Genomic DNA, 27,806 nt, shown 5'->3' on the forward strand with positions numbered 1-27,806 from the left:
CTCACCAGGAGTTGGCATTATCTGTTGTTGTTGTTTTTGTGACCATTCTATGTGTGTATGTGCATAGTAGTATCTTATGGTTGCAATTTGTATTTCCCTAATGGTCAGTGATGTTGAGCATCTTTTTGTGTGCCTAAGAATAGCCACACAAATGGCTAAGAATAGCTATTCATGTATCTTTTTGGTAAAAGTGTCTAATATTTTTTCTACCTGCCTTAAAATGGTTCAAATAAGTTTGTATTATTGAGCTTTGAGAGTTACGTTATGAATACAAGTCCATTCTGAAGTATACGATTTGCAAATAATTTTACCACTTTGTGTTAAATTTTCTTGATGGTGTCTTTGTAGCATAAGAGTTTTCAATTTTAATGAAGTCCAACCTATCCATTTTGAGTTGATTTTATATATGGTAATGATCATAGCGCCCCCCCCCCCCCCTTTGGTTTTTGCATACGGATATCGAATTCCCCTAGCTCCATTTGCTGAAAGGATTGGGCAGGTACCAGGGAGCAGTGCAGGCGGCACAAACACAGGGCTATGCTACCAGCAGTCAGTCCGTATGCAGTTGAGCGGACTGCGGGTGAGCTGCTGATGCTCCACGGTGAGCAAAGGAAGGATGGCCCAATTATGATACTAAGGACTTTGGTCTGTCCGTTCCTTTCGGAGATTCTTCCGGGCCGGACTTTTCAAGCTGCTCTAATCCGTACTACAACTCCCAGCATGCATCGCACGGGCTAGCCCTCCGAGGAAGGGAAATTCAGCAAACCTGCAAGGGCGGCTGCAAGGGAAGGGCTGAGCCACGGGCTCTGGTTTCTATGTTGATTTCTCAAGGCCACGGCGAGGGCTGAGCAGGTGGAACGGCGAGTGGTAACGAACTTCTCCATCAGACACATCTTCGGCCCCCCACGGCCTCGGCCTTCCTTACTGGTCTGGCTGGACTCGTTTCTTTTTCGAGTTTCCCGCTGGGAAATACCTTGAAGACGACCAACCGCTGCCAAGAGTTTTGCTGGTTCCGCCAATCAGAGGCCCCGCCAGGCAGCGAGGAGAGAGTCCTTTTCTCCTGGGGAGTAGCGGAGGAGACGCGGTAGGACCCCGAGGGAGCGGAGGAGACGCGGCAGGACCCCGAGGGAGCGGAGGAGACGCGGCAGGACCCCGAGGGAGCGGAGGAGACGCGGCAGGACCCCGAGGGAGCGGAGGAGACGCGGTAGGACCCCGAGGGAGCGGAGGAGACGCGGTAGGACCCCGAGGGAGCGGAGGAGACGCGGCAGGGTGCGGAAGTGCTCGGGCCCTTCCCGCTCCGGTGGGGGCTTTGGCGGGGCGGGGAACAGGCTTACCCTTTCGCAACCCTCTTCAGGTGTCCCGGCCCAGGCTTGGCCACCATGTCCCACCAGACCCCTCTGGCCTCGTCAGTGCCACAAGCCAACTGCCTGGACTTGTGGAGGGAAAAGAATGACTGGCTAGTACGACAGGCCAAGGTAACGCGGCTGCTCGGACCCTGGCTTTGCAGCCCCAAAATACCAGTAAGAGGGTTTGCTGTGGATTTATCCCAGCGAATGGGGTGGGACTGAGCTTGACCTCCCCGGAAAGCCATAATGACTGGAAAATGACTTCTTGCCACTGCTGCAGGGGAGAGGAAAGGACTTATTCTCAGTGACACTATACTCCATGTTTGGCAGGTGGCTCAGGACTCCAGTCTTTCTCTGAGGCGACAACATTTGGCTCAAGATGTGCTGGAGGGGCTCAGGGGACTCCTCCATAGTCTGCAGGGTAAGCAGGGCCTTCCCCAGGATGGTCAGTCTTCCCTCCATCCCACCACACCGCACCCCACCCCTCCACAGCCAGAGCCCAGTTCCTCTTTTCCACTTCTGAGATTAAGGCAGTTACTCAGGGGACAGGGAATCCTGTTTAAGGCACAGACAAGACTGGAGTGCATCGACTTTGTACAGGTGAATCTCCTTGTTATACACATATACCCACACGGAGCAGCATTTGAAGAAGTGGTTTTCAGAATGGTCTAATTTGGAGAACTTTCTGCTTTTTCCAAACTCTATCCAAAGGGTGTGTTCTTTATTGAAGCCATTTAGTTGAGGTGGGATGATATCTGGTTTGGGATCTTATTCAGGGAATCTTTCGTGGGGGAGCAGACTGTGAGACCAGCCTTTGTTGCTTTAGGGCTCCCTGCAGCTGTTCTTCTTCTCCCCTTGGAATTGACTGTCATCTGCAACTTCACTACCCTGAGGGCCAGCCTGGCCCAGGGTTTCACTGAGGACCAGGCACAGGATATCCAACGGGGCCTAGAGAGAGGTGAGGGTCAGAGATTGTTTCTCATGTGTCTTTGCATGGGGGGAGGGGGTGGGGACATAATCTCCCCTTTGCAGAGAGAGATGCCCTTCTCTGATCCTCCATGTGCTCCTCAGACCAGGAGTACTTTTGTGGTCTTTGGGCTCCTGCAAAAAAGAAAAGCTAGAGTTGAGGTTCTGTCTCAGCTGTGTGTATTCTCTGCAGTGATGGAGACCCAGAAGCAGCTGGGGCCCAGGCTGGAACATGGGTTCAGGGGGCTGTGGAACTCCGTCCTTCGTGCTTCCTCCCTTCCGCCCGAGCTGCTCCCTGCCCTTCACCACCTGGCTGGCCTGCAGGCTGCCCTCTGGCTGAGCACTGACCATCTTGGGGACCTGACCTTCCTGCTGCAGACCCTGAATGGCAGCCAGGTAATTTGAGAAGTAACTTGTATCTAAGGGTCTTTTCCCTCCTCCCATCCCTTCCAGCTGCAGTAGCATCATTGTGTGCTGGAAAGGCTGCTGGGTTGGTGGTCAGAAGACCTGGATTCTCTCAAGGAATCTTAGGTAGCCTTGCTGTGGTTGGTCCCTCCTTTGAGGGTTCTCTTGGGAGCATTTTTAAAATAGCTTGAACATTTGGGGTGAGGTTAGAACTGTCATGACCTTGCTGGAGTCACTTCCCAGTCTCATTCTTTTCATCAGTAACTCAAACATGGTCCTTGCCCTGTGTCCTCATGGATTTATCCTCAGTGAGGAAGTACACTAGAATAGCTTATCATTGTCTCAAGTTTTTCTTTCTTTTAATTTAAAATTTTTATTTTTAGAGAGAGAGGAAGGGAGGGGGAGAGAAACATCAATTTGTTGTTTTACTTATTTATGTATTCATTGATTGATTCTTGTATGTGCCCTGACTGGAGATCGAACCTGCAACTTTGGCATATGGGGATGATGCTCTAACCAACTGAGCTACTCAGCCAGGGTCTGTCCCAGGTTTTTCTTCCTCCCTTTATCCTTTCCCCACAGCTATCTATCCCTTAGTATTAGGGGAGCAGGAATCAGGAGGACCTGAATTCAAGGTCTAGCCAGGGTAGACAGGAGAAGAAATAGCTACCAAGAAATAGCTTGGATCCTCTGATGTCCTTCTCTCCCCAGAGTGGGGCCTCTGAGGATCTGCTTCTCCTTCTAAAAACTTGGAGCCCCCCAGCTAAGGTGTCAGATGACCCGTTGACCCTACAAGATGCCCAGGGCTTGAAGGATGTCCTTCTTACAGCATTTGCCTGTCGCCAAGGTCAGTTAGCAGTCCGATTCATTCCTTCTTCCTCATTCCCCATCTTAAGGAGCCTCTAGGCCAGGGGTCCCCAAACATTTTACACAGGGGGCCAGTTCACTGTCCCTTAGACTGTTGGAGGGCCGGACTATAAAAAAATTATGAACAAATCCCTATGCACACTGCACATATCTTATTTTAAAGTAAAAAAACAAAATGGAAACAAATACAATATTTAAAATAAAGAACAAGTAAATTTAAATCAACAAACTGACCAGTATATCAATGGGAACTATGCTCTTCGCACTGACCACCAATGAAAGAGGTGCCCCTTCCAGAGTGCGGCGGGGGCTGGATAAATGGCCTCAGAGGGCCGCATGCGGCCTGCGGGCCTTAGTTTGGGGACCCCTGCTCTAGGCTCATGACTTTCCTGTCATGTCTTATTTAATTTATGCCCTATGGGCCTCTTTAAGCTCATACCCTGATTGATCTCAGGTCTCCAGGAGCTGAACACAGGGAATCTGCCCAGGGCACTGAGCAACCTGCACGAAGCAGCCTCAGGTCTGTGCCCACGGCCTGTGTTGGTCCATGTGTACACAGCGTTGGGGACCTGTCTCCGGAAGATGGTAAAGACAGTGCCTGCATGGGTTGGGGAAACCATGAGTGTTATGGACAGCTTTTTTCTTTGTGAGGGTAGCTACCTGAGGCCTGTGTCCTCTTACCCCTCTAGGGCAATCCACAGAGAGCTCTGCTATACTTGGTTGCAGCCCTGCAAGGGGGATCAATCTGTGGTCCGCCACTTCTGGAAGCCTCCAGGCTATATCAGCAACTAGGGAACACAGTGGCAGAGTTGGAGAGTCTGGAGCTTCTGGTTGAGGTAAGGGACTATGCCAGTGGAAGATTTGGGGATTGCTGAGGTGCTTGTGTTGAAGCATCTAGTCAAGGTATAAGTAGAAGGAAGTATGGCTCCCAAAGATTGTTATTTTCTTCTTTTGTCCTTTTTAGGCCTTAAGTGTTACTCCTAGCTCTGAAGTCCCCCATTTTCTTATTGAAGTAGAGTTGCTACTCCCACAACCTGACCCAGCCTCACCCCTTCACTGTGGCACAGTGAGCCAGATCAAACACCTGCTAGCAAGCCGATGCCTACAGACAGGAAGGTGAGGTTCTGCCTTGCTCACGTGAACTCCTCTTTTCACTTCTGATGCTTCCCCTGGGGTGTGACTGTTTCTGTCAGGGGGGTAGACAAGTCAGTTGCAGGACATAGGTCTCAACTCCTTGACCTCCTGCCTTGCCACTAGACCTGAACTGAGAACTCTTCCTCCAGAGACTACCTTGTATCTCTTTAAAACTCTGAAGTCTCCTGCCTGACCAGGCGGTGGTGCAGTGGATAGAGTGTCGGACTGGGATGTGAAGGACCCAGGTTCGAAACCCCAACGTCGCTGGCTTGAGTGCGGGCTCATCCAGCTTGATAGTGGGCTCATCTGGCTTGAGCATGGGATCACAGACATGACCCCATGGTTGCTGGCTTGAGCCCATAGGTTGCTGGCTTGAAGCCCAAGGTTGCTGGCTTGAGCAAGGGGTCACTGGCTTAGCTGGAGCCCCCCCCCCCCCATCAAGGCACATATGAGAAAGCAATCAATGAAAAACTAAGGTGCAGCAATGAAGAATTGATGCTTCTCATCTCTTTCCCTTCCTGCCAGCCTGTTCTTGTCTGCCCCCCCCCCTTTCTCTCTCATTAAAAAAACAAAACAAAAACTTTGATACCTCCTCCCAAATCCATTCTGTAAGTAGGGTATAGCCATACTGAGCCAAGATCAAAGCCCAAACACCCACTACCCAGGGCCCTTGAGCATCCTTCCCTTAGCTAAGAGCCCTTGGAAGGCACTGCAAGGGTCTAATTTAAGGCTCATGGGCTATAACTCCTCAGGGCAGAAGATGCTGTAGAGCATTACTTGGACTTACTGGCCCTGTTGCTGGATGATTCAGAGCCAAAGGTGGGTATATCTTCAAGGTTTTTCGCAGTTGGGGTGGGAAAGGGTTGGAGTTTCCTTTGGAGTAGAGCTCATGCTGTTTTCTGGTTTTTCCTCTGCTCTTCTGTCTGGCCAATCTGAGTAGGCAAGACCAGGAAGGCTTCCCAGAGCAAGGGGTTTAGGGATACAAGTAACAGGTGTTTTTTTTCCATAAGGTACCAGAGCCTTGTGAAGAGATTAGGGATGGTGGCTTATGTTTGTTCAAGACTGCATCTTCCCCCCCCCCCAGTTCTCCCCACCCCCCACAGGGCCCTGCATGCCTGAGGTGTTCTTGGAGGCAGCAGCAGCACTGCTCCAGGCAGGCCGAGCTCAGGATGCTCTGACCGTGTGTGAGGAGCTGCTGACCCGCACAGCATCTCTGATCCCTAGGAAGCCCCGGCTGTTCACAGATGCCAGAAAAGGAACCAAGGAGCCACCACACTGCCCACCCTGGGCCTCTGCCACCTACCTGCTTCAGGGCCAAGCCTGGGTACAACTAGGGGCCCCTAAACAGGCAATTAGTGAATTTAGCCGGTGAGCCCAGGAAGCCAATCAGGGTCCTAGGGGAAATGTGGAGGGGTACTTTTCTGACTGGGACCTGAACTGGTGAGCTCCATTTTTTAACTGTTCACCCCAGAGTTTCTGAGCTTGACTCCTTTTTGCCCCTGCTCTATGTCCCACTTCAGGTGCCTTGAGCTGCTCTTCCAGGCCACACCTAAGGACAAAGAACAAGGTGATCTAGACTCTCACTTTTCCTCTTCCCTCCTGGATGTGGTGGTGGTGGATATCAGTTCCCTTTTCATGTGGCCCAGCCAAACAGGAGATTTAAGAGAAAGGGACTCCAGACACAAGAGATAGAGGGAAACTTGGGGTTTTGGTGACTATGTGGTTGGGAACACACTTCTTGACTTTGGGGGTGGTCCCTAGGACCTGCTTCCAACTGTGAGAAGGGGTGTACATCAGATGTGGCACTACAACAGCTTCGAGCAGCTGCCCTGATTAGTCGTGGACTAGAATGGATGGCTAGTGGCCAGGATACCAAAGCGCTACAGGACTTCCTCCTCGGTGTGCAGGTGTGCCCAGGTATGTATACTTACATGATGTCAGCTAAGCAGAGATGCACAAGGACAAAGAGGCCCATGGAGGGAGGGAGGTACTGAATGATGTTCCTAGATAGGAGGGATGAATGGGTTTGTGCTACATATACCTAGGGAAATACCCAGGTGTACAGACACAAGACATAAACAAATGTGTACAAAGGCCTCTCAGGAGTTCCCCAGTCTTCCCAATGTCCTCAGACACAAAGACAATGACTGTGGTGGGAGTGTTGGGCAGGAGCAGAATTAGCTGAGCCCTTTGTCCTGAGCAGGCAGTGCTTAGTGCTAGGAATGGTTGGGAATGTCATGGTTCAGTGTGTGACTGTAGGCAAGATAGTTTCCTGCTTTATGCTTCAGTTTCCCCTTTTGTTTATTTTTACTGATTTATTTTTCTTTTTAGTGAGAAAGAGAGGCAGACAGGGACAGACAGATAGGAAGGGAGAGAGATGAGACTCATCAACTCATAGTTGTGGCACTTTAGTCATTCATTGTTTCTCATATGTGCCTTGACCAGGGGCTTTCAGTTGAGTCAGTGACCCCCTGCTTAAGCCATTGACCTTCGGCTCAAGTCAGTGACCTTGGGCTCAAGCCAGCAACCTTTGGGTTCAAGCTAGCGACCATGGGCTCATATCTATGATTCCACGCTCAAGCTGGCAACCCTTGGTGATCTTGCACTCAAAGCCAGATGAGCTTGTGTTCAATTCAGTGACCCAAATTGACCCAAGTTCAATTTGGGGTTTTGAACTTGAGTCCTCAGTGTCCCAGGTCAGTGCTCTATCCACTGTACCACCACCTGGTTAGGCTAGTTTCCCCCTTTATAAAAATGCTTCAGACTGGGTCAAGTTCTAAGACTGTACTCTGGGGTGGGGCTACAGGTTATGGAGACGCTTCCTTTCACTTGATTCAGACTCTAAGGAGGCTGGATCGGAGGGATGAGGCCACTGCTCTTTGGCGAAGGCTGGAGGTCCAAACTAAGTTTCCCCAGGAGAATGCTACATGGTGAGGCCTGCTGACTTGGGTTTGAGGAACAGTTGATGTCCTGGAATCCTTGGGTCTGTTGGGGTGGGTGGTGATGAATGAAAGGGAAAGAATGGCTGCCCAACCTTCTGCCTATGCTTTATTCTTAGGTCTCACCCTTATTGCTCTCCAGGTCTCTCCCCCTGTACCTTGAAACCTATTTGAGCTGGATCCGTCCTCCTGACCGTGAAACCCTTCTGGAAGAATTTCAGACATCTCTGCTGGAGCCTTGTGACCTATAGCTGCCAAGTTTTGAAAAGTCTGAGCTGCGGCCCATTGGGCCATCTTTATATGGGGAGGGCTTTCTGTTTTCCCATCCTTGGAGAATGTGTCTGGAGCTGACCATTCCTATATCAGTTTGGCTTTGGAGAGATTGGTGGCAAAATTTGTTGGCCTGGTTACTTCCACCTAGTTCCAGAGGACTCCCTTCCCCCAGCACCACCAACAAGGCATTGACTGCTCCTGCTGACTTTTTTTCTTGTTTCCCTTTTCTGGTGTTGAGTAAATCTCATATCTCGTCTGCCTACTACGTATGACTTGAGTGGAATGGCTCATAGCTGTCTGATTTAGTTGAGTGCTGGTTGTGTAAGGTGCTCTATCCCATCATCTACCTATTGACTGGAGGTCGGTAGAAGAACGGGTTACAAGAATCCTTACACAGAAAGCAATGACCAGCCTGCCCTGCAGTGGTGCAATGGATAGAGTGTCAACCAGAAATGCTGAGGTCGCCAGTTTGAAATCCCTGGGCGTGTCCTGTCAAGGCACATATGAGAAGCAGCTACTATAGGTTGTTGCTTCCTGCTCCTCCCTCTCCTCTTTACTCTCTCTAAAATCAATAAATGAAAAGAAAAAAAAGCAATGACTTGAGTCCTTCCCATTGTCTAGAGGCAGAGACCCAAAGCCCAAGATCCTGTGTGAAGTGACTGAGTGGAGGTAGGCCTGCCCTGGTAGGTGGTCCAGGCAGGTCTCTTAGACAAAATCAGGTATTTGATTTTTAGAGGGGAGATACAAGCAGATTTGAGTCTCACAGTGACTTCCCACCCCCTCCTTAATCCCAAATTCTATAAATTTGAAATTTGACTGCCTCAGTCAAATGTGTCTGTGTGGATAGGGATGAAGGGTGCTGCCTATTGAATATAGACAGGGTTAGCTGGCATTTTGAGCCCAGACTTCAACTCAGCATGCAGTTTTCCTGCTGCTTTGGGCTGTATTGAATCTGCTGTGTGTTCCGTGTAGCCTTCTGACTCCTCTCTGGACTTGAGTGCCCTCCTTCCGCAGATCATTAATACCCAGTGGTAGGAGGACGCCTGTACTTCCAACCGGAAGAACTGTAAAGCCTTGTGTGATTAGGGTTAACCAGGGAATCGGAGGTGCAATGATTATAGGATAGCGTGGATTAAGATCTGGAGTGCTAGTCAAACGGTCCAAAGTAGGAGTGGCTTGAGCCAGCTTTTTTATGGTGAATCCTCAAGTTCTGGAAGAAGATAGGTGTGGGTTATAAATGCAACAGTGCTAGATTAATAAAAGGATTCAATCTATTGTGCCAGATTTTTTCAGCAGAATAAACTCAGGAGCCAATGAACTGAAGCCAAGTGGGAGAGCCCGCCTCCAAGGGTTTAACACTCCTTTCGCTAGTCGATCTGCCCCACTCCTTTCGTTGGTTGGTGGAGAATCCCAATCCGTCCAGGAAGCGTAGCGTTGCGGCCAATTGACGTGGCGTTGCATCCCTGAGGCGGGAGCCAGGCCAAAACGAATTTCCTGATTGGCTGTGGTCCGCGGGTTGCTGGGGAGAGGCGCCGAGAGGCGGGCGGGAGTACCTAGAGCAGGCGCTGATTGGTTGAGGTGAGAGCACCTCTTCTTCCGATGATTCGGCTCTTCTCAGCTCAGTTTCTGAAGCGTCTGCAGCTGTCGTTGGAGTCGTCGCTGCTACCCGTTCGCAGATCGGGAGCCAACGACTCCTGCCCGCCCACCGCACGGGTGCCGCTTGGAGGAAGCGAGAGGGAGGCTGCCTGTGATTTGTCACCGCCGCTCGCCACTCGCTCGGGAGAGCCGAGCCCCGATCCAGTCGGTCGCCAGCCACCCCTCGTAGCCGTTACCCGCGGGCCGCCACATCCGCCGGCTGAGAGGCGCGCGCCATGGCCTCCGGAGCCGAGTGAGTGTGTGTTTGTTTGCGTGTGTGTGTATTTATGTGCGCGCGCGCTCGCTGCGGGCGCACGCACCGGGGACACTTCGGCGCTGGGTAGGCCCGGTGGGGCCTGGCCGTGGGCGCTAAGATGTGGATACTGGGAATGAAGGGGATATGCGACTAGAGGAGGGGAAGGGAATGAAGGAGGGGCTGTGGGCCCTGCTGGGCTGGCCACGCACCCGCGCGCCCCCTAGGCGGGGTTTGCGCTGGGCCCGGGTCGGGGCCTGGGCCGGATCGTGCTGTGTCATGCAGGCCCCGGCCCGTCTGATTGGCTCACCTGGGACGGGCCGTACCGGCCTAGTGAGGTCTGCGAGCCCACGTTGCCGGCGCGGGGCCGCGGGGCCTGGGGGCGCCCCCTGCGATTCGGCCCACCACCCGCTGAAGGCCTTTGGTTCCCGGAGAGAACAGGCCCCGACGCCCTAACCGGGCACGGTGGGCGTGGACTTGGGGCCACGTGAAGGCCTTCGGAGCCCAGAGACACAGGCGGAGGCCGGAGCCGGGGAAGGCCCGGCGAGCTCAGGGAAACTGACCATGGCACTTTCGGAGCCGGGTCCGCCTGGCTCTTGGTTGGTTCGTGTGCCACCTGAGTAGTGAGGGAGACAGTGCGCCCTGCTTTTCGCTTCTGATCTTCCTATTTTAGGTTAGTTATTCGAACGAGTGAGTTTTAGTCAGTTTTCCAGGATGTTATGAAGTAGGTGCAGGGAGAAAGGCACTTTTCCTTTCTCTATTATTTTAGGTTCTTGGCTACATCGTTCGAATCTGAGTACCTATTTTCTGGGCCTTCCTAGATTTCAGCCTTCGTGGTGTGAAGGTTAGAGTTGCCCTAACTCTTCCAACACACACGTTTTTCCTCCTCAAGCTTCTATGTTGAGAACTCCTGGGCCCTCCTCCAGTCCTGAGGAAAGCATCAGATAAAACCTGACCACTTCTGTCCACTGAATTTAGAATCAAGAGCTTTACAAACTGAGAGGGGGGAAAAAAAAAAGACAGCCATCCTATGGAAACTTTTATGCAAATCATCTTCCTGATTTAAAGAAAATTTGTTTTTTTGGTGTGTTCCTTTTTTTTTTCAAGTTTCTGAATCGAAGTGAAGTATCACTTAGTCACCTATTTAAAAGGACCACTTATTAGTACTTAAATTATTACCTTGGGCTTTCCAGTCAGTCTTTTGTTTTCAAAACTAAAACTACAAATCCATAATAGATGGTTTCTAACCTTATGTCATCTTGATAACTCTTACCTGAACTCCCTCCAAGTCAAGTCCCCTATGGGGTTCTGGCCCAGTGGGGTTCTGGAAAGGGCCTGACTCATGCTGAAGACAATGCAAGAGCATCCAGGACTGCTGGTGGGTCATGATTAGACTGAATTCCTCTTTTAGAGGTTCCTTCCTTTGATCTCAGTAGGTAGATGTGGCATTAAAGGAATTTGTCGTAAGGAAAGAGCAATACCACTTACCTTCATTGCTAGGGTCAGGACTGGTAGGCAGATTGGAGGTTTTCCTAGAATGCAGCTTTGGGGTTAAAATACAAATTATGATGATTAGAGGCAACAACGATTTTATTTTTCTTCAGTGCCAGTTCTATAGATTAAGCAGGAAAATAGGCAGCGCTTGGAGGGTATTTTGAGGTGTGAGGAAGAGGGAGAATTGATGGGTTTAAATTACTCTCAGCGGTTGCATTGACCATGGTTGCCCTCCAGGGTGTTGATAAGCCCCCCCGACTCCCCGAATATTTGTCTGCTCTGTTGCATTATGCCCAAAGTGCCACACTTTTGGGTTGGGAGAGGCAAGTTTAAGCCTAGGGGACTCCACACTTGGAAACTAGTTTAAAGGTGATAACTAAAGATGCAACCTATGTGAGAGGGTCAGCAGTAAGTTTATAATTTTATTATGTGAATGGGATTTGTCTTTGTTTGTATATCAGGACCAAAAGATATATAAACCCTGTAACTCCATAGCAGGTATTCTCTTTTTCTTGCAAGTTGTGAAGTTGTTTCTAACAGGAATACTATTTTGTCTTGTTTTGTTAACTAATGTACCCGTGGATCCCAGAACAGTGCCTGGAATATAATACATACATATATATACTTGTTAATTTGTTGAATGAAGAAATAATTCATGGAAGACATTCTTTTTTAAAAATTTTTATTTTCTACTGAGACAGAGAGTCAGAGAGAGGGATAGATAGGGACAGTCAGACAGGAAAGGAGAGAGATGAGAAGCATCAATCATCAGTTTTTTGTTGTGACACCTTAGTTGTTCATTGATTGCTTTCTCATATGTGCCTTGACCGAGGGCCTTCAGCAGACCGAGTAACCCCTTGCTCAAGCCAGCAACCTTGGGTCCAAGCTGGTGAGCTTTGCTCAAACAAGATGAGCCCGCATTCAAGCTGGCGACCTTGGGGTCTCGAACCTGGGTCCTTTTTATCCCAGTCCGATGCTCTATCCACTGCGCCACTGTATGGTCAGGCAAAGAAGACATTCTTTTTTATTTATTTTTGCTTTTTATTTATTTTTATTTTATTTTATTCATTATAGAGAGGGGAGAAAGAGAGAGAGAGAAGGGGGGAGGAGCAGAAAGCATCAACTCCCATATGTGCCTTGACCAGGTAAGCCCAGGGATTTGAACCGGCAACCTCAGCGTTTCCAGGTTGACACTTTATCCACTGCGCCACCACAGGTCAGGCTCGACATTCTTTTTTATTTATTACTTTGCTTTCTTCATTGTCTGGCCTCCTTGTTGTGGTTAATGCACATGTTTTTTTGAGCTTACTAAGAGGAGGTAGCTCTTCAAAGGGAGAGCCCACTGAGTTTAGTTAGTGAAGGCTGGAGATAAGCTAGGTAAGAAGTTGGTGTTGGGTAAATGATCTTTTCTTGTAGGAAATAATTGAAACTGGATAGTTTAAACCAAGTGTAGATTCAGGCAACCTTGGTTTGGGAGGAATTTGAATTTGCCCCATATCTCAGTATTTCTTGGTTTTGATTCTTTGAGCCAACTCCATGGAGTTGTGTGTCTTTACAGAGCTTGAACCTCTTTCTGGAGATTACAGATCTGTTAGTGTTTTTAAATATGATGGTCATTATGCTTGGCATTTCTGTGGCATATGGAAAACCCTGGCATTCAGCAGTGTAGCCAGTTGAAAGGGAGGTAGTGATAATTTTGCTTCATAGTCCCCAGCCTTGCGTGGTGGGATTTGGGTCCTCCCTGAGCCCTACAAAGTTGTCTTGATAAACTTCATTCTGCACGAAGGTTAGCAAAGAAAGAACTTGTGCTAATTAATCACACTGACCGTTATTACTGTGTGCCAGGCATTGTGTTGAACATTTTGCATTCATTACTCTTACTTAGGGCAATGCTACATATTCTCACTCATTTTACAGATTAGGATGTCAATTTCCAGAGAGGTTAAATAACTTGCCCAAGATCACAGTTAGGTAATGGCAGGGTTGGGATTCAGACCCCTTTTCTTATTCACTGTTATATCCTATCTAAGATTATTTTCATTTCTCTAATTGTGCTTAGTCTCCACTTCATCTTTTTAAGCTATAGTTTTCTTTCATTTATTTACCATTTTATTTATTTATTTTTGAGAAAGAGGAAGGGAGAGAGAGACAAAAAAAAAAGAGACATTGATCTGTTCTGCCAGGGCTAGGCCATAGTGTTCTGACCATTAGGCTTTACAGCTAGGCTACTAGTGCTCAGAATACTGAGAGCTACTGGAATGGGAATTGTAATATGTGTTATTACTCTTCATGACCTTGGCCGAATTTCCTTTATCTGAGCTCTCTGATATAGGGACAGCTTCATCTATTTGTTATTTCTTTTCTAAGTGTGAATTTTTTAAATTAGTGGAGTCCCTGGAGTATAGTGGGACTGACTTTTTTTTTTCTCTTTTTAGTTCAAAGGGTGATGACTTATCCACAGCCATTCTTAAACAGAAGAATCGTCCCAATCGGTTAATTGTCGATGAAGCCATCAATGAGGACAACAGTGTAGTGTCCTTGTCTCAGGTAAGTTAGGTCCACAGTTCAGTCATTTCTTATTGCACTTAATCTGAAGGATTTCCCCATTTTTCTTGCAGTGCCCACAGATACAGTGGGGTTTACTGGGAATCCCAACCTCCAGGGCTGCTGCTTATCCCCTGGCTCAGTGACCCAAAGGCCTTAACCTTCTTTCCTCAGCCCAAGATGGATGAGCTGCAGTTGTTCCGAGGTGATACAGTGTTGCTGAAAGGAAAGAAGAGGCGGGAAGCTGTGTGCATTGTGCTTTCTGATGACACATGTTCTGATGAGAAGATTCGAATGAATAGAGTTGTTCGGAATAACCTTCGTGTACGCCTAGGGGATGTCATCAGGTGTGTGTGGGGTTCTTGGCCCCTCAGGGATGGGAGGCAAGAGACAGCCTGCATTATGGTCAGGACCCCTATGAAGGCCTTGGCATCTGCAGGTATAAGAAGCCTCCTAACTATGGGAAGACTTATGTATCAGGATTGTCTTGAGGTTTTGGTTCTGTCTCCCTAGGACTTTAAAATCTGCTTCTGCTTGACCTTTGGGACAAAGGCATTTCTACAACTTTCTTGATGCTTTTTTTCTTTTTACTACAAGAGGTATAACTACCACACCTTAGACCCTGGGTTAAGATGCCATTTTAGGGTGTGTATCTGCCAAATAACCTCATTATTGTGTTAGGACTAGAAAAAGGTGGGAGTGTTGGATATGGAAGGTGGATTCCTAGCAGGTCTTTTTTGTTTTTTACAGAGACGGGGAGAGTCAGAGAAAGAGAGAGATAGGGACAGACAGACAGGAACGGAGAGAGATGAGAAGCATCAATCATTAGTTTTTCGTTGCGACATCTTAGTTGTTCATTGATTGTCTTCTCATATGTGCCTTGACCGTGGGGCTATAGCAATCCAAGTAACCCCTTGCTCAAGCCAGCAACCTTGGGTCCAAGCTGGTGAGCTTTGCTCAAACAAGATGAGCCCACGCTCAAGCTGGCGACCTTGGGGGTCTCGAACCTGGGTCCTTCGCATCCCAGTCTGATGCTCTATCCACTGCACCACCTCCTAGTCAGGCCCTAGCAGGTCTTTTTAAGGATCCAAATTAATCTAGGAGAGTTTGAGTCAGACCCAGGATAGCTGAAGTCTGAGTGATTTTGGACTTTAGGCTAGAAACTTTCCCATTTTGTAGTCATCTCTAGCTACTGCTACCCAACCACCTGTCACCTGGCCAGGAATATCTTAGGCTTTTGATTGTTTTTTATAGATTCTGGGTTTCGTGTAGCCTTTTTGGAGGTGCTTAGTCAGTGTTCTCAAGGTGCTTTGACCACCTGGTTGAGATTATTTTTTCATTTCTATTTCTCTGACCTTGACGTTTAACAGACTAAGGCTTCCCTTTGTAACATCGGGTCACCAGCATTAGCCAGAACGGGTCATCGTTGGATATCTCTCACTGAAAGGGTTCCAGATTTGTCTTCTTTGTAGGGGTTCCAGATGTGTGGGTCTTCCTTTGGTTCACTGATTGGGAGTGGGCAGCCACAGAAGCTTCTTCTAATAGCTTTTACGACCCCTCCCTGAGTGTGACTGTCTTAGTTCTGCCTGGCTGTTCCTTTTTCTTTGCTTCTACCCTATCCTCCTGCCTCTCTTCACCTAAAGCCGTCCCTGCCTTTTCTCTTTCACTTGCCATCAGCTCTCTGTGCCAGGCCCTTTCGGACACCCAGTGCTTGGGGCCGCAATGTGGCTGGTAACGTGGAGTCTGCTTGTCATTCTCAGCATCCAGCCATGCCCTGATGTGAAGTATGGCAAACGTATCCACGTGTTACCCATTGATGACACAGTGGAAGGCATCACTGGCAATCTTTTTGAGGTGTACCTTAAGCCGTACTTCCTGGAAGCTTATCGACCCATTCGTAAAGGTGAGAGATAATTCTAGGAACTGAGATTAAGGATGGTTGTTAGGGATACTTGGTAGTAAACCTTGGAATATCTGTCTTAGTCTCATATATATGCATACATGTGTACTCTCTTCTTTCCCCACCACCCTTGCCTCCCTCCCCCCCATTCCCCCGTTACGCCATTATCCCATTACCCCATTCCCATTCTCTGCTCCAGGAGAGTAAGCTACCTTTTCTTAAATCTCTGAAGAGGGAGGTGGGCCATTTTGGCTGTATCACAGTCCAAAGTGTATTTAATATTCAGCACAGCTCTACCATTGGTGATTGTTATAAAAGCTTGGGTTGCTTATACTCCAGAAGTCAAAACCTGATGGGCTTCTGGCACATCAGATTGTTCACTGACCTCTTGAGAGGCAGAGGAACATTTTACAGGTTAGCCTTCTCCTTTTGCCTGATGCTTATCAGGATCATTGGGGTGGGGAGAGAAGAGGGCAGTATCTAGTGAACTTGGCATTCTAGACCCCAGAATCTGATGAGTAATTTTTACTTGGTCTTGTAGTTGACACCTCTAATTGCTCTTGTGTTGATTGCTCCCATAGGAGACATTTTCCTTGTCCGAGGTGGAATGCGTGCTGTGGAGTTCAAAGTAGTGGAAACAGACCCCAGCCCTTATTGCATTGTTGCTCCAGACACGGTTATCCACTGTGAAGGGGAGCCTATCAAACGAGAGGTGAGTTCTTTCTCTGATCCTAATACCTGACTACATGGTTACTCAGTGTGACGCAGTCATGTAACTAGCAAGATGGGGTGCTCTGTGGAACTAAGCTTCTTTGTAGAGGTGGGAAACCTCCCAGGTATTCATTTCTGGGCCTAGGTATTTCTTAAAAGTATCTGATACCAGCAATTTTTAGAATCTAGATTGAACCAAAATGATCTAAGTGGTTGGACTAATTTTTGAAGAAATAATGATGGTGGGGCTGGAAGCCCATTTACCAGAATTTCCAGCTTCAGATCTTAGGAGAGCCCTTCTCAGTAAGACTAAGGACAGTGTGAGAGGGGAAAAGCTATGCTAGAAATCTCTGCTTTGGGGCTTTGAGTTGTTCTTTGAGGCATGGTCCCTTTAGAGGAGAGTCTTTAATACAGCAGATATTTTCACTCCAGATTGTATAAGGATTTGAAGAAATTCAGCAATTGCTAATAGTAGTGTTCTGCCTTCTCCTTTTCTTTGTCTTCTCCATATTCAGGATGAGGAAGAGTCTTTGAATGAAGTAGGCTATGATGACATTGGTGGCTGCAGGAAACAGCTAGCTCAGATAAAAGAGATGGTGGAGCTGCCCCTGAGACATCCTGCCCTATTTAAGGCAATTGGTGTGAAGGTAAGCATCTTGGGCTTTGGGATATAGTGTAGGGTGGTGATTAACAACTGCTTGGTGTCTAATCCTGGGACCTATTTTCATATATGTTTCAATATTTTCTTTGATTAGAGAGGCAATAATAAATTCTTTGAGTTTATTGAGGGCTCTAAATTTAGTAAAGCTACACAATGATCTAGAATAGAGTGGGCCAATGAAGTTCTCTGCCGTGTGTGTGTGTGTGTGTGTGTGTGTGTGTGTGTGTGTGTGTGTGAACCCTTTAAAAACACAAAAGCCATTCTCATGGACCCTGTATAAACAAATCTCACCATAGCTTGCCAGCCTGTCTAGAAGAGTGCTGCTCAATAAAAGTGAAAATTAGGAAATTTGCAGAGCGTTAAGGGTCCTGAGTCTAAAACATTTGAGAACTGCTGGTCTAGATCGTAGCTTCCCAACCATTTCCATGTCATGGGATGCACTAAGATGAAATTATTACTCTTCCCCTACTATGCATCGTATAAATAATTTGACCTTAGCCCTGGCCGGTTGGCTCAGCGGTAGAGCGTCGGCCTAGCGTGCGGAGGACCCGGGTTCGATTCCCGGCCAGGGCACATAGGAGAAGCGCCCATTTGCTTCTCCACCCCTCCGCCGCGCTTTCCTCTCTGTCTCTCTCTTCCCCTCCCGCAGCCAAGACTCCATTGGAGCAAAGATGGCCCGGGCGCTGGGCATGGCTCTGTGGCCTCTGCCTCAGGCGCTAGAGTGGCTCTGGTCGCAATATGGCGACGCCCAGGATGGGCAGAGCATCGCCCCCTGGGGGGCAGAGCACAGCCCCTGGTGGGCGTGCCGGGTGGATCCCGGTCGGGCGCATGCGGGAGTCTGTCTGACTGTCTCGCCCTGTTTCCAGCTTCAGAAAAAAAAAAAAAAAAAAAAAAAAAAAAAAAAATAATTTGACCTTCTATGTGGGCACTGCCCATGTGCTGCCTGTGAAGGCCATACAAAAGATAACTTCAAAGAGAAAAACTTGTGGTTGGCGGTAAGGAAAAGCATTCAAACATGATAAATCTTGACGAGTTGTGATTCTTGGAATGAATGAGTCTTTGGCAAAACTCTTAAATGACTAAGCTAGTCCCTGGCTCTTGGTCTATCTGGAGTCAAGCCCTTGGCTTAATGGCCTCTTGCTTTTGCCTAATTGCAGTGTCTTCAGACTCACGATAGTTTCTTAGGGCAGTTTCTCTGCTCTTAGTCTGCTATGCAAGTTTTAATCATAAATGTCAGCCTTCTATCAGTATTTTCTCTGCTAAGAGGAGTGAGTGTAGCCTGAAGTAAGCTACACAGCTAGTACCTGTGGTTGAGGACTTATTCATACTGGTGTCAGGGATGAGCTGTGCTTCTCACCCTCCCTAGATAGAGCCCTATTCAAGCCATTTTAGGGTGGATGGGATTGAGAGAAGGTGGGAGTTTGTACCTAATCATACCCTGTACTGGTCCTCAGCCTCCTCGGGGAATCCTGCTCTATGGACCTCCTGGAACTGGGAAGACCCTAATTGCTCGAGCTGTGGCAAATGAGACTGGAGCTTTCTTCTTTTTGATCAACGGTAGGGAGACTTGTTTCACCTTGTGTTTGGACCCATTTCTGAGCTAAGCGTGACCTGAACTGGATAAATCATGGACACATTTGCACACATATCCTTGTGTACACTTTAGCATTTTTTTTTGCTGGGATACATTATAGCTAAGTAAGAAACAAGGGGAAGATATTTTACTCTTGTGCCCCTGTCCTATCCCCCATTGGGAAAGATTAAAGACAGGCTGAAAACATTTAGGGGTAGCAAGTTAGGATGGGAAATCAAAAAAGTCTATGCTAGTTTGTTGTAGAAGGTTTGGGGGAAGGTCACCTGGCTCTTTAAAATGATTATTTAACCCAAGGGGTTACTCGGTCTGCTGTAGCCCCATGGTCGGGGCACATATGAGAAAGCAATCAATGAACAACTAAGATGTCGCAGCAAAAAACTGATGATTGATGCTTCTCATCTCTCCGTTCCTGTCTGTCTGTCCGTATCTATCCCTTTCTCTGACTCTCTTTCTGTCTCTGTTAAAAAAAAAAAAAAAAGAATCATTATTTAGCTGTTAGAGGTCCAACTTTGTGCTGCTGCTTCTTCTCTGGCAAGAAGTCCCAGAGCATCTTCTGTCTTCTTCACACTTTTAGCTCCACTGTGAGATAAATATACTGAGTCCTTGGCTTTTCCTCAGCCTGGCCTGGTGGCTGTCTTGGGATGGTGGCTAAATAGAGGTTGTGAAAAAAAGTAGGCAGAGGTTCCCTGTCACCTCACCAAGGACCTGTCTCTGGTCTGGGAAAATAAAATCTGATTATTTTGGGAATGAGGAAGGATGTAGTTTTGTCATTGCCTGTATTCTGTATCCGCTCAGGTCCTGAGATCATGAGCAAATTGGCTGGCGAGTCTGAGAGCAACCTTCGTAAAGCCTTTGAGGAGGCTGAGAAGAATGCTCCTGCTATCATCTTCATTGATGAGCTGGATGCCATTGCTCCCAAAAGAGAAAAAGTAGGACCTTAACCCGAGGGATTAGTGGGGGGCTGAAAGATTCTGACTTCACTTCTGACCAGATATCTTGTCCTGGCAGACCCATGGGGAGGTAGAACGGCGTATAGTATCACAGTTGTTGACCCTTATGGATGGCCTAAAGCAGAGAGCACATGTGATTGTCATGGCAGCAACCAACAGACCCAACAGCATTGACCCAGCCCTACGACGATTTGGTAAGAATCTTAAATTCCTTTATGCTCTGTCCTTGTTTACAGGGAGATTATAACTCTATTGGGCTTAATCTCTTGAATCTCGTATCTATCCTTTAGCTAAATCATCTAATCCTGTGCATTTCTTGAAGTTTTTTGTAGTGATGGGGCTCGAAGATCTTTTTCCTTATCACATGCCCTAAGGTGACCATCCATCTTGTTTTGCCTGAGACTGAAGGGTTTCCCAGGACATGGGACTTTGAGTGCTGACATCAGAACCATCCTGGGCAGATTGGGATGGTTGGTCACGTTAGGCCTATCCCTTCTCCCCTCTGGACCAGAAATGAGCCCTTTTATGTTTATGCACCTGTCCCACAGGTCGCTTTGACAGAGAGGTAGATATTGGAATTCCTGATGCTACAGGACGCTTGGAAATTCTTCAGATCCATACCAAGAACATGAAACTGGCAGATGATGTGGACCTGGAACAGGTGGAGTAGTGATGAGGGCTGGCCAGGAGTTTTAGGATATCTATTTCTAATCAGTTGAAGGGAACTGGCTAGGAATATATATTGAACATGTGAAGAGACTGATTCTGATTCCTGGTCAGGAAAAAGGAAGTGATTTGAGATTAAATTCCAAAAACTGGAGTTGACATGTTTCTTGGTTGACACTGTATTAGAGTAAACCAGAATTTTGGGGGCAGCTTTGTTTGTAAGCCCCAAGCCCAGGCTTAAATACTTAAATTCTAGCCAGTGAAAGGATTGCTAGTATGTATACAGCAGGCGTCCCCAAACTACGGCCCACGGGCCGCAATGTGGCCCCCTGAGGCCATTTATCCAGCCCCCACTGCACTTCTGGAAGGGGCACCTCTTTCATTGGTGGTCAGTGAGAGGACCACTGTATTTGGCAGCCCTCCAATGGTCTGAGGGACAGTGAACTGGCCCCTGTGTAAAAAGTTTGGAGACCCCTGGAAATGGGAAGACTCAGACATAGAAGTCAAGGGAAGAGGTCAGGATTTTGTTCTCTTTGACCTCCTAAGGCAGCTAGGTGTAAGAGACAGGATAATAAGCAGATCTTCTCTTTTGCAGGTAGCCAATGAGACTCACGGGCATGTGGGTGCTGACTTAGCAGCCTTGTGCTCAGAGGCCGCTCTGCAGGCCATTCGCAAGAAGATGGACCTCATTGACCTAGAGGATGAAACCATTGATGCTGAAGTCATGAACTCCCTGGCAGTTACTATGGATGACTTCCGGGTAAGGACTGCACTCCCATCTTAGATCTGCACACGTGCACTTTGACTCATTCTCTGGCAAGTTTCATTCCCATGTTTTTTTCCCTTTTTAGTGGGCCCTGAGCCAGAGCAATCCATCAGCACTGCGGGAAACTGTGGTGGAGGTGCCACAGGTAACCTGGGAAGACATTGGGGGCCTGGAGGATGTCAAACGTGAGCTTCAGGAACTGGTCCAGGTAGGGTAGCTTGGTTTCAGCATTTGTAATTGAGTTGGTTAGTCTTTGGGTGTTGGCACATTCGTTGCAGGAATTGTGAGAGAATAATTCAGGAACCTGCTATTCTCATGTTTGAGGCACTAAGGACCCTGTTCCTAGGGAACCTGGATTTTAACACCACAGAATGGTGGGGGGTTGGCACCTGCTTGGTTAGGTTTCTTTCAGACTTTATAGGTATCCCTGAATTCTCTTTCGTTTTCCTCCTAGTATCCTGTGGAGCACCCCGACAAATTCCTCAAGTTTGGCATGACACCCTCCAAAGGAGTACTGTTCTATGGACCTCCTGGCTGTGGGAAAACCTTGCTGGCCAAAGCCATTGCTAATGAATGCCAGGCCAACTTCATCTCCATCAAGGGTCCTGAGCTGCTCACCATGTGGTTTGGGGAGTCTGAGGCCAATGTCAGAGAAATCTTTGACAAGGTGAGCTGTAAGAAGCTGGGCTGTCACCTGACTAGGCAATGGTGCAGTGGATAGAGCGTCGGATTAGGATGCGGAGACCTGAGGTCGCCGGCTTGAGCGCGGGTTCTCTGGTTTGACCAAAGCTCACCAGCTTGGACCCAAGGTCGCTGGCTTGAGCAAGGGGTTACTCAATCTGCTGTAGCCCCACGGTCAAGGCACATATGAGAAAGCAATCAGTGAACAACTAAAGTGCCACAATGAAAAATTGATTCTCATCTCTCTCCCTTCCTGTCTGTCCCTATCTATTCTTCTCTCTGACACTCTCTGTCTCTGTCAAAAAATAAATAAAAAAGGAATCTAGGCTGTCTATTCACTTGATTGGAGACAAGGTAGAGATAGAGGCTGTTTCTTTGGGAGAGTTAAAAACATCTCATTCTGTCAGCTCAGCTGGGGCAGTGAAGGTCACTTTATTTTCCTTCTCGGGTCTGAGAGACCCGTTTGTGCTAATGCTTGAGTCCATCTCTCCCACAGGCCCGCCAAGCTGCCCCCTGTGTACTGTTCTTCGATGAGCTGGATTCAATTGCCAAGGCCCGTGGTGGTAACATTGGAGATGGTGGTGGGGCTGCTGACCGAGTTATCAACCAGATTCTAACAGAAATGGATGGCATGTCCACAAAAAAGAATGTTTTTATCATTGGCGCTACCAACCGGCCTGACATTATTGATCCGGCCATCCTACGACCTGGCCGCCTTGATCAACTCATCTACATCCCGCTCCCTGATGAGAAGTCTCGTGTTGCCATCCTCAAGGCCAACCTGCGCAAGTCCCCAGTAGCCAAGGCAGGTGCAAGATCTTGAATCCTCAGGCCAGTTTAAAGTGCTATTTGGTTCCCAAGCAAAATTTCGTTGGGATTTCTGGGGTTAAGGTTGTAAAGGGAAGATTTAACCCTTTGTGTAGTGAGTTTTTTGTTTACTCTTTGAGTGAGGGCGTACATGAACATTTGTACTACTCAAAGGGTTAAGAGTATAAGGATAATCTAGAATTGGGTATAAAACAGTGGTGAAAGATGGGGTAAATTGGAATCGGAAGTGATAGAGTGGCTCAGAGGTATGTATGTGTCACAAGAGTAGAGACTAAGTGTTAAGATACTCTGTTACTTCTTTTAGGATGTGGATTTGGAGTTCCTGGCTAAGATGACTAATGGCTTCTCTGGAGCTGACCTGACAGAGATTTGCCAACGTGCCTGTAAGCTTGCCATTCGTGAATCCATTGAGAGTGAGATTAGGCGAGACCGCGAGAGGCAGACCAACCCATCAGCTATGGTGAGTTTGAATCCTTACCCCAAATATGCCAGTCATAGGAAGCCAGGGGACAGTCTCCACCATGCCCTAGAGTGTAAGGTTTTTGGAAAGATGATCTGACTGAGGTATTCAGTAGGGTATTGAAGAGAAAGAATAACGGTTTATTCCTTCATTCTGGAATTATGAAGGCTGAGAAGAGTTGGACAGGCTGTATATTCAGTGTGAAATAGGCTCCATGAGGAAAATCAAAGCATGATCGTACAGATAAACAAATAAAGCAGAGCTTAGAACCTTGGATCCATGGACCTTTCTATCATTGTTGGTCTCATGGACCTCCTGAAACTAAATGTAGATTTGACATTTGAATGTAAGGTCTATATTATCTCGCTTGTTTCTCACTGTATTGTGGCACCATGTTAGAGAATAAATGAATGGATGGTTTTCTCTAACTCTTGGAGAGGGTCTGTAACATTCCTCTTGTCTCTCATAAAAGTATAAAAACTGATAAACTAATTCCAAGGAGCAGCCTCATTAGTCACAACAATTGGAAAGGCTTATCAATGGAAGAGATAGGGTTTGAACTGGAGTGTTGAAGGGATACTTGAATTTGGATAAAGAAAATATGCAGCCCAAATAAACTGCTGTGAAGTAGAATTACAGAAATTGAGAAAACCTGGGTAGGTTTAAGATGGCATATATTAAGGAAAGTAAGGCCACAAGGTAAGGTATAATTCAGATGTAAACACTGAGAGCCATTGATATATTTTTTTTAATTTAAGACTTTATTGATTTTTAGAGAGAGATGAGAGAGAGAAAGTGAGGTAGAGAGGAATAAAGAAATTTCTGTCATTCCAAAAAGTTCCCTTGGGTCACTTGAGTTGTTTTTGGTTTGTTTTTTTTTTTGTTTTTTTTTTTGTATTTTTCTGAAGCTGGAAACAGGGAGGCAGTCAGATAGACTCCCGCATGCTCCCTACCGGGATCCACCCGGCATGCCCACCAGGGGGCGATGCTCTGCCCATCTGAGGCGTCGCTCTGTCGCAATCAGAGCCATTCTAGCGCCCGAAGCAGAGGCCACAGAGCCATCCTCAGTGCCCAGGCCAACTTTGATCCAATGGAGCCCTGGCTGCGGGAGGGGAAGAGAGAGAGAGAGAAAGGGGGGGGGGGGGAGGGGGGAGAAGCAGATGGGCGCTTCTCCTGTGTGCCCTGGCCGGGAATCGAACCCGGGACTCCTGCACGCCAGGCCGAAGCTCTACCACTGAGCCAGCCGGCCAGGGCTGAGTTGTTTTTTTTTTTACCATCCTAAGCCCGTGGCAACCACTGATTCTGTTTTGCCTTTTTCACAATGTTTTTAAGCAGGGCAGGTTTTTAAGCAGGACAGTGACTCAATTTTAGAGAGAATGACCTGGTGACTTACTTGACTTAGTGGCAGGAAGGCCAGGTAAGGGATCTAGGCTTGGCCTCAATACTCCCTGGTGGTCTGTTGGTTTTTTTTTCTTCTTTTTTTTTTCTTTTCTTGTTTTTTTTTTTTTGAGAGAGACAGACAGGAGGGGAAAGTGATGAGAAGAATCAATTCTTCATTGCGGCACTTTAGTTGTTCATTGGTTGCTTTCGCATACATGCCTTGACATGGGGGCTACAGCCAAGCCAGTGACCCTGCACTCAAGCCAGCTAGCCTGTGCTCAGGCTGGCAACTTCGAGATTTCAAACCTAGGTCCTTTGTGTCCCGGACTGACACTTGATCCACTGTGCCACAGTCTGGTCAGGCCCTGATGGTCTATTTTTACCAACCCTGCAGGAGGTAGAAGAGGATGATCCAGTGCCTGAGATCCGCCGAGATCACTTTGAAGAGGCCATGCGCTTTGCCCGTCGTTCTGTCAGTGACAACGATATTCGAAAATACGAAATGTTTGCTCAGACTCTTCAGCAGAGTCGGGGCTTTGGCAGTTTCAGGTAAGTAAGATGCAGTGGGAAATGCTTAAATTGTCTTGGGGAACTACACAACCAAGGTCCTGGGAGTCCAAAGTAGGCTAGAGGGGTAGTTGTGAAAATTCTACGTGGGCCCTGTCCTAACCTTTTTATTTTTTGCTCTGCTTTTGTGCACACAGATTCCCTTCAGGAAACCAGGGTGGAGCTGGCCCCAGTCAGGGCAGTGGAGGTGGCACAGGTGGCAGTGTATACACAGAAGACAATGATGATGACCTGTATGGCTAAGTGGTGGTGGCCAGTGTGCTGCGAGCTGGCCTGGCTGAACCTTGTTCCCTGAGGGTAGGGGCGCTTGCCCAGGAGGGACCAGGGCTGCGCCCACGGCCTGCTTCATTCCTCTGTCTGAACAGTTCAGCTACAGTCAGACTCTGGACAGGGGGTTTCTGTTGCAAAAAAAAAAAAAAACACAGCAAAACAAAAGCGATAAAATAAAAGTGATTTTCATTTGGGAGGCAGAAAGTGAATTACCAACAGAGAATTGGGCCTTGGGCCTACATCGTTTCTGTTGTAGTTTGGGGCAGTGCAGGGGTCCTGTGGGTTGAACCAAAGCACTACTGCTACTCCCTACAGGAAAGCTGCAATTCACTCAATGTTTCCCGAGCCCTCTCTTCTTCCCCTTACCCAACCTGGGTCGGAGGGTGAAGGGCCACAGTTGCTGGGTGTTTATATAGAGAGTAGGTTGATTTTATTTTACATGCTTTTGAGTTAATATTGGAAAACTAATCACAAGCAGTTTCTAAACCAAAAATGACATGTTGTAAAAGGACAATAAACATTGAATCAAAATGGAGCCTGAGTCCTAGCACTTATGCCTGTTTCTTTTTCTGGGAAGGGCCTTAGGCTACACCTCACTGCCAAGGCATTCTTTCAAATGTGAAATCCTGTAAGATTGTTCTTCCCCTCCTGATTAACATTGGTATGATACTGTTGCCCAGCCCCATGTCTGGTGTAGCACTGGATAGGACTGTGGTAGTTGGGGGATAGCCTCATAGAGTTCCAGATATGGACAATGTGGCATCCTCTAGCTGTATTTGATGTGGATGGTAAGACTAGGCTTGCAGAGACTCCCATTACCTGACCAAGGACTGGATTGGGATGCCCTCCAAAAATACTAGGGTTGCAGAATGGTAGAATCTCTTTCTGGAGGTTGATGTTCTTTTGGTGTATCAGAAAATCCCAAACATTCGAGCTCTGATTGAGGATCACTTACAATTGTGTTATCTTTACTTTATGTAATTTGCATTATAAAAAATAGCTTTTCCTAATATAAAATTGTAGCATTGGATGTGGTTTTTTTCTAAAACATCCTTATTTTTTTTCAGATGATTGCTTGCATAGTTTTGTCTAGGTACAGAGTATCCTCTTTTTCAACAGCTACTACCATCATAATCCATTTAGTATTTCTCGGGTCAGTACTAAAGAAAAGTATATGGTACAGAGAAAATTATTTAGAGTCAAATTTGTGTTGGTTGTCCTCAGAAAATTATTCAGTCAAATTTGTGTTGCTTATCCTATACCAGGCTCTTACCTGGTCTCAATAGGTTATCTTCAAGGACACAAGATAATTATGTTGGCTGCTCTGATTAAACTGGGTTACCTTGAACTCAGGTGCTATGAAATAGTATTTTTGCACTTTGGGGAATTGAATGGTCTGCCCCTTTTCTATGACACTATTTTAGCCTTCAGTGTTCCCACTCTGAACATTGTTACTCTGTCTCATCCCTGTGGGTTGGCTAACCTCAGGGCTAAAGACAAGGTCTTTTAGGGAAAAACATTTAATACTTCTGCATCAAGCTATGGGGAGTGTAACAGAAGGCAAGTTGTATTCTCACACAAAATATGTAGAGATGCTAGTTGATAAGTGATGGAAATTTGTGTTGGAACAATTGCTTTGTTATCTTTTGTCACACAATGTGTGTATTGGGAAAATAGTTGGAGCTCTATAGACTTCGGGAAAAACCAAACCAGAGGCCTGGTTCTAGTGCTGGCGCTTGAGCTTATAGCTGTGTAGCTTTCTGATAAAATGATTGACTGACAGTGCTTTGTAAACTATAGGAAGCAGTGAGGGACTGTTTGTCAGCTTCCATCTGCAGAGGCCTGCATACTTAAGAGGTAAGTTGTATCAGCAGTCAGTCTTTTCCCCCATAGTGTTCTCAGAAAGAAATTGGAACGCGGTCTTCCTTTTTTTTTTTTTTTTTTTTTTTTTGTGACAGGGGAACTGATAGGTACAGACAGGCAGGAAGGGAGATGAGAAGCATCAATTCTTCATTGCAGCATCTTAATTGTTCATTGATTGCTTTCTTATATGTGCCTTGATGGGGGGCTACAGCAGAATGAGTGACCCCTTACTCAAGCCAGCGACCTTGGGCTCAAGCTGGTGACCCTTGCTCAAGTCAGATGAGCCCGCACTCAAGCTGGTGATCTCAGGGTTTTGAACCTGGGTCCTCTGCATCCCAGTCCAACACTCTATCCACTGCACCACCACCTGGTAAGGCTGGACTGGGTTAACTGCAGCTAATCATAGGGTCTGTGCTGTGAATAAAAGATGGATTTTTTGCCTGACCAGGCAGTGGCACAGTGGATAGAGCATTGGACTGGGATGCGGAGGACCCAGGTTCGAGACTCCGAGGTCGCCAGCTTGAGCACGGGCTCATCTGGTTCGAGCAAAGCTCACCAGCTGGGACCCAAGGTCGCTGGATTGAGCAAGGGGTTACTCGGTCTGCTGAAGGCCCACGGTCAAGGCACATACCAGAAAGCAATCAATAAACAAC

General features: G+C 47.4%; 2 protein-coding genes across 6 annotated transcripts; both read left to right on the top strand.

The window, feature by feature from the left end:
• The first annotated feature begins 784 nt into the window (after positions 1 to 784).
• FANCG (FA complementation group G) lies at positions 785 to 8,028 on the top strand. Of its 5 annotated transcripts, XM_066367754.1 has the most exons (16): positions 1,050 to 1,067; positions 1,218 to 1,269; positions 1,355 to 1,475; positions 1,677 to 1,767; positions 2,173 to 2,304; positions 2,506 to 2,708; positions 3,429 to 3,564; positions 4,039 to 4,169; positions 4,274 to 4,420; positions 4,549 to 4,700; positions 5,471 to 5,537; positions 5,803 to 6,086; positions 6,239 to 6,285; positions 6,480 to 6,635; positions 7,525 to 7,648; positions 7,800 to 8,028. In XM_066367754.1, the coding sequence occupies exons 3-16, from the start codon at positions 1,380 to 1,382 to the stop codon at positions 7,906 to 7,908; spliced, it is 1,875 nt and encodes a 624-aa protein (XP_066223851.1). In that variant the 5' UTR covers positions 1,050 to 1,067; positions 1,218 to 1,269; positions 1,355 to 1,379; the 3' UTR covers positions 7,909 to 8,028. The 5 variants fall into 5 exon arrangements, 4 of the variants coding, with proteins under 4 accessions (XP_066223850.1, XP_066223852.1, XP_066223851.1 ...); XR_010749202.1 differs by lacking the exon at positions 1,218 to 1,269 and having other exon boundaries at positions 785 to 1,084; positions 7,557 to 7,648; XM_066367753.1 differs by lacking the exon at positions 1,218 to 1,269 and having other exon boundaries at positions 785 to 1,084.
• Positions 8,029 to 9,519: 1,491 nt separating this feature from the next.
• VCP (valosin containing protein) lies at positions 9,520 to 25,825 on the top strand. The gene is made up of 17 exons (XM_066367758.1): positions 9,520 to 9,818; positions 13,748 to 13,859; positions 14,031 to 14,203; positions 15,617 to 15,759; positions 16,338 to 16,468; positions 16,983 to 17,114; positions 18,583 to 18,685; positions 19,518 to 19,651; positions 19,731 to 19,866; positions 20,221 to 20,333; positions 20,934 to 21,098; positions 21,190 to 21,312; positions 21,559 to 21,771; positions 22,282 to 22,590; positions 22,918 to 23,073; positions 24,848 to 25,002; positions 25,158 to 25,825. The coding sequence occupies exons 1-17, from the start codon at positions 9,802 to 9,804 to the stop codon at positions 25,261 to 25,263; spliced, it is 2,421 nt and encodes an 806-aa protein (XP_066223855.1). The 5' UTR covers positions 9,520 to 9,801; the 3' UTR covers positions 25,264 to 25,825.
• Positions 25,826 to 27,806: the final 1,981 nt, after the last annotated feature.

The sequence above is a fragment of the Saccopteryx leptura genome, chromosome 2 (genome assembly GCF_036850995.1).
Source record: "Saccopteryx leptura isolate mSacLep1 chromosome 2, mSacLep1_pri_phased_curated, whole genome shotgun sequence".
Taxonomy (NCBI): Eukaryota; Metazoa; Chordata; class Mammalia; order Chiroptera; family Emballonuridae; genus Saccopteryx; species Saccopteryx leptura.

What these genes read in the sequence shown, in the direction of transcription:
- FANCG (XM_066367753.1), top strand. Translation starts at nt 1,380, where the DNA reads ATGTCCCACCAGACCCCTCTGGCCTCGTCAGTGCCACAAGCCAACTGC. An exon ending in AGCATTTGCCTGTCGCCAAG is followed by an intron (nt 3,565 to 4,038) that starts GTCAGTTAGCAG and finishes GATTGATCTCAG; the next exon opens with GTCTCCAGGAGCTGAACACA. An exon ending in GTCTGGAGCTTCTGGTTGAG is followed by an intron (nt 4,421 to 4,548) that starts GTAAGGGACTAT and finishes TGTCCTTTTTAG; the next exon opens with GCCTTAAGTGTTACTCCTAG.
- VCP (XM_066367758.1), top strand. An exon ending in GGGAGCCTATCAAACGAGAG is followed by an intron (nt 16,469 to 16,982) that starts GTGAGTTCTTTC and finishes CTCCATATTCAG; the next exon opens with GATGAGGAAGAGTCTTTGAA. An exon ending in GCAAGTCCCCAGTAGCCAAG is followed by an intron (nt 22,591 to 22,917) that starts GCAGGTGCAAGA and finishes TACTTCTTTTAG; the next exon opens with GATGTGGATTTGGAGTTCCT.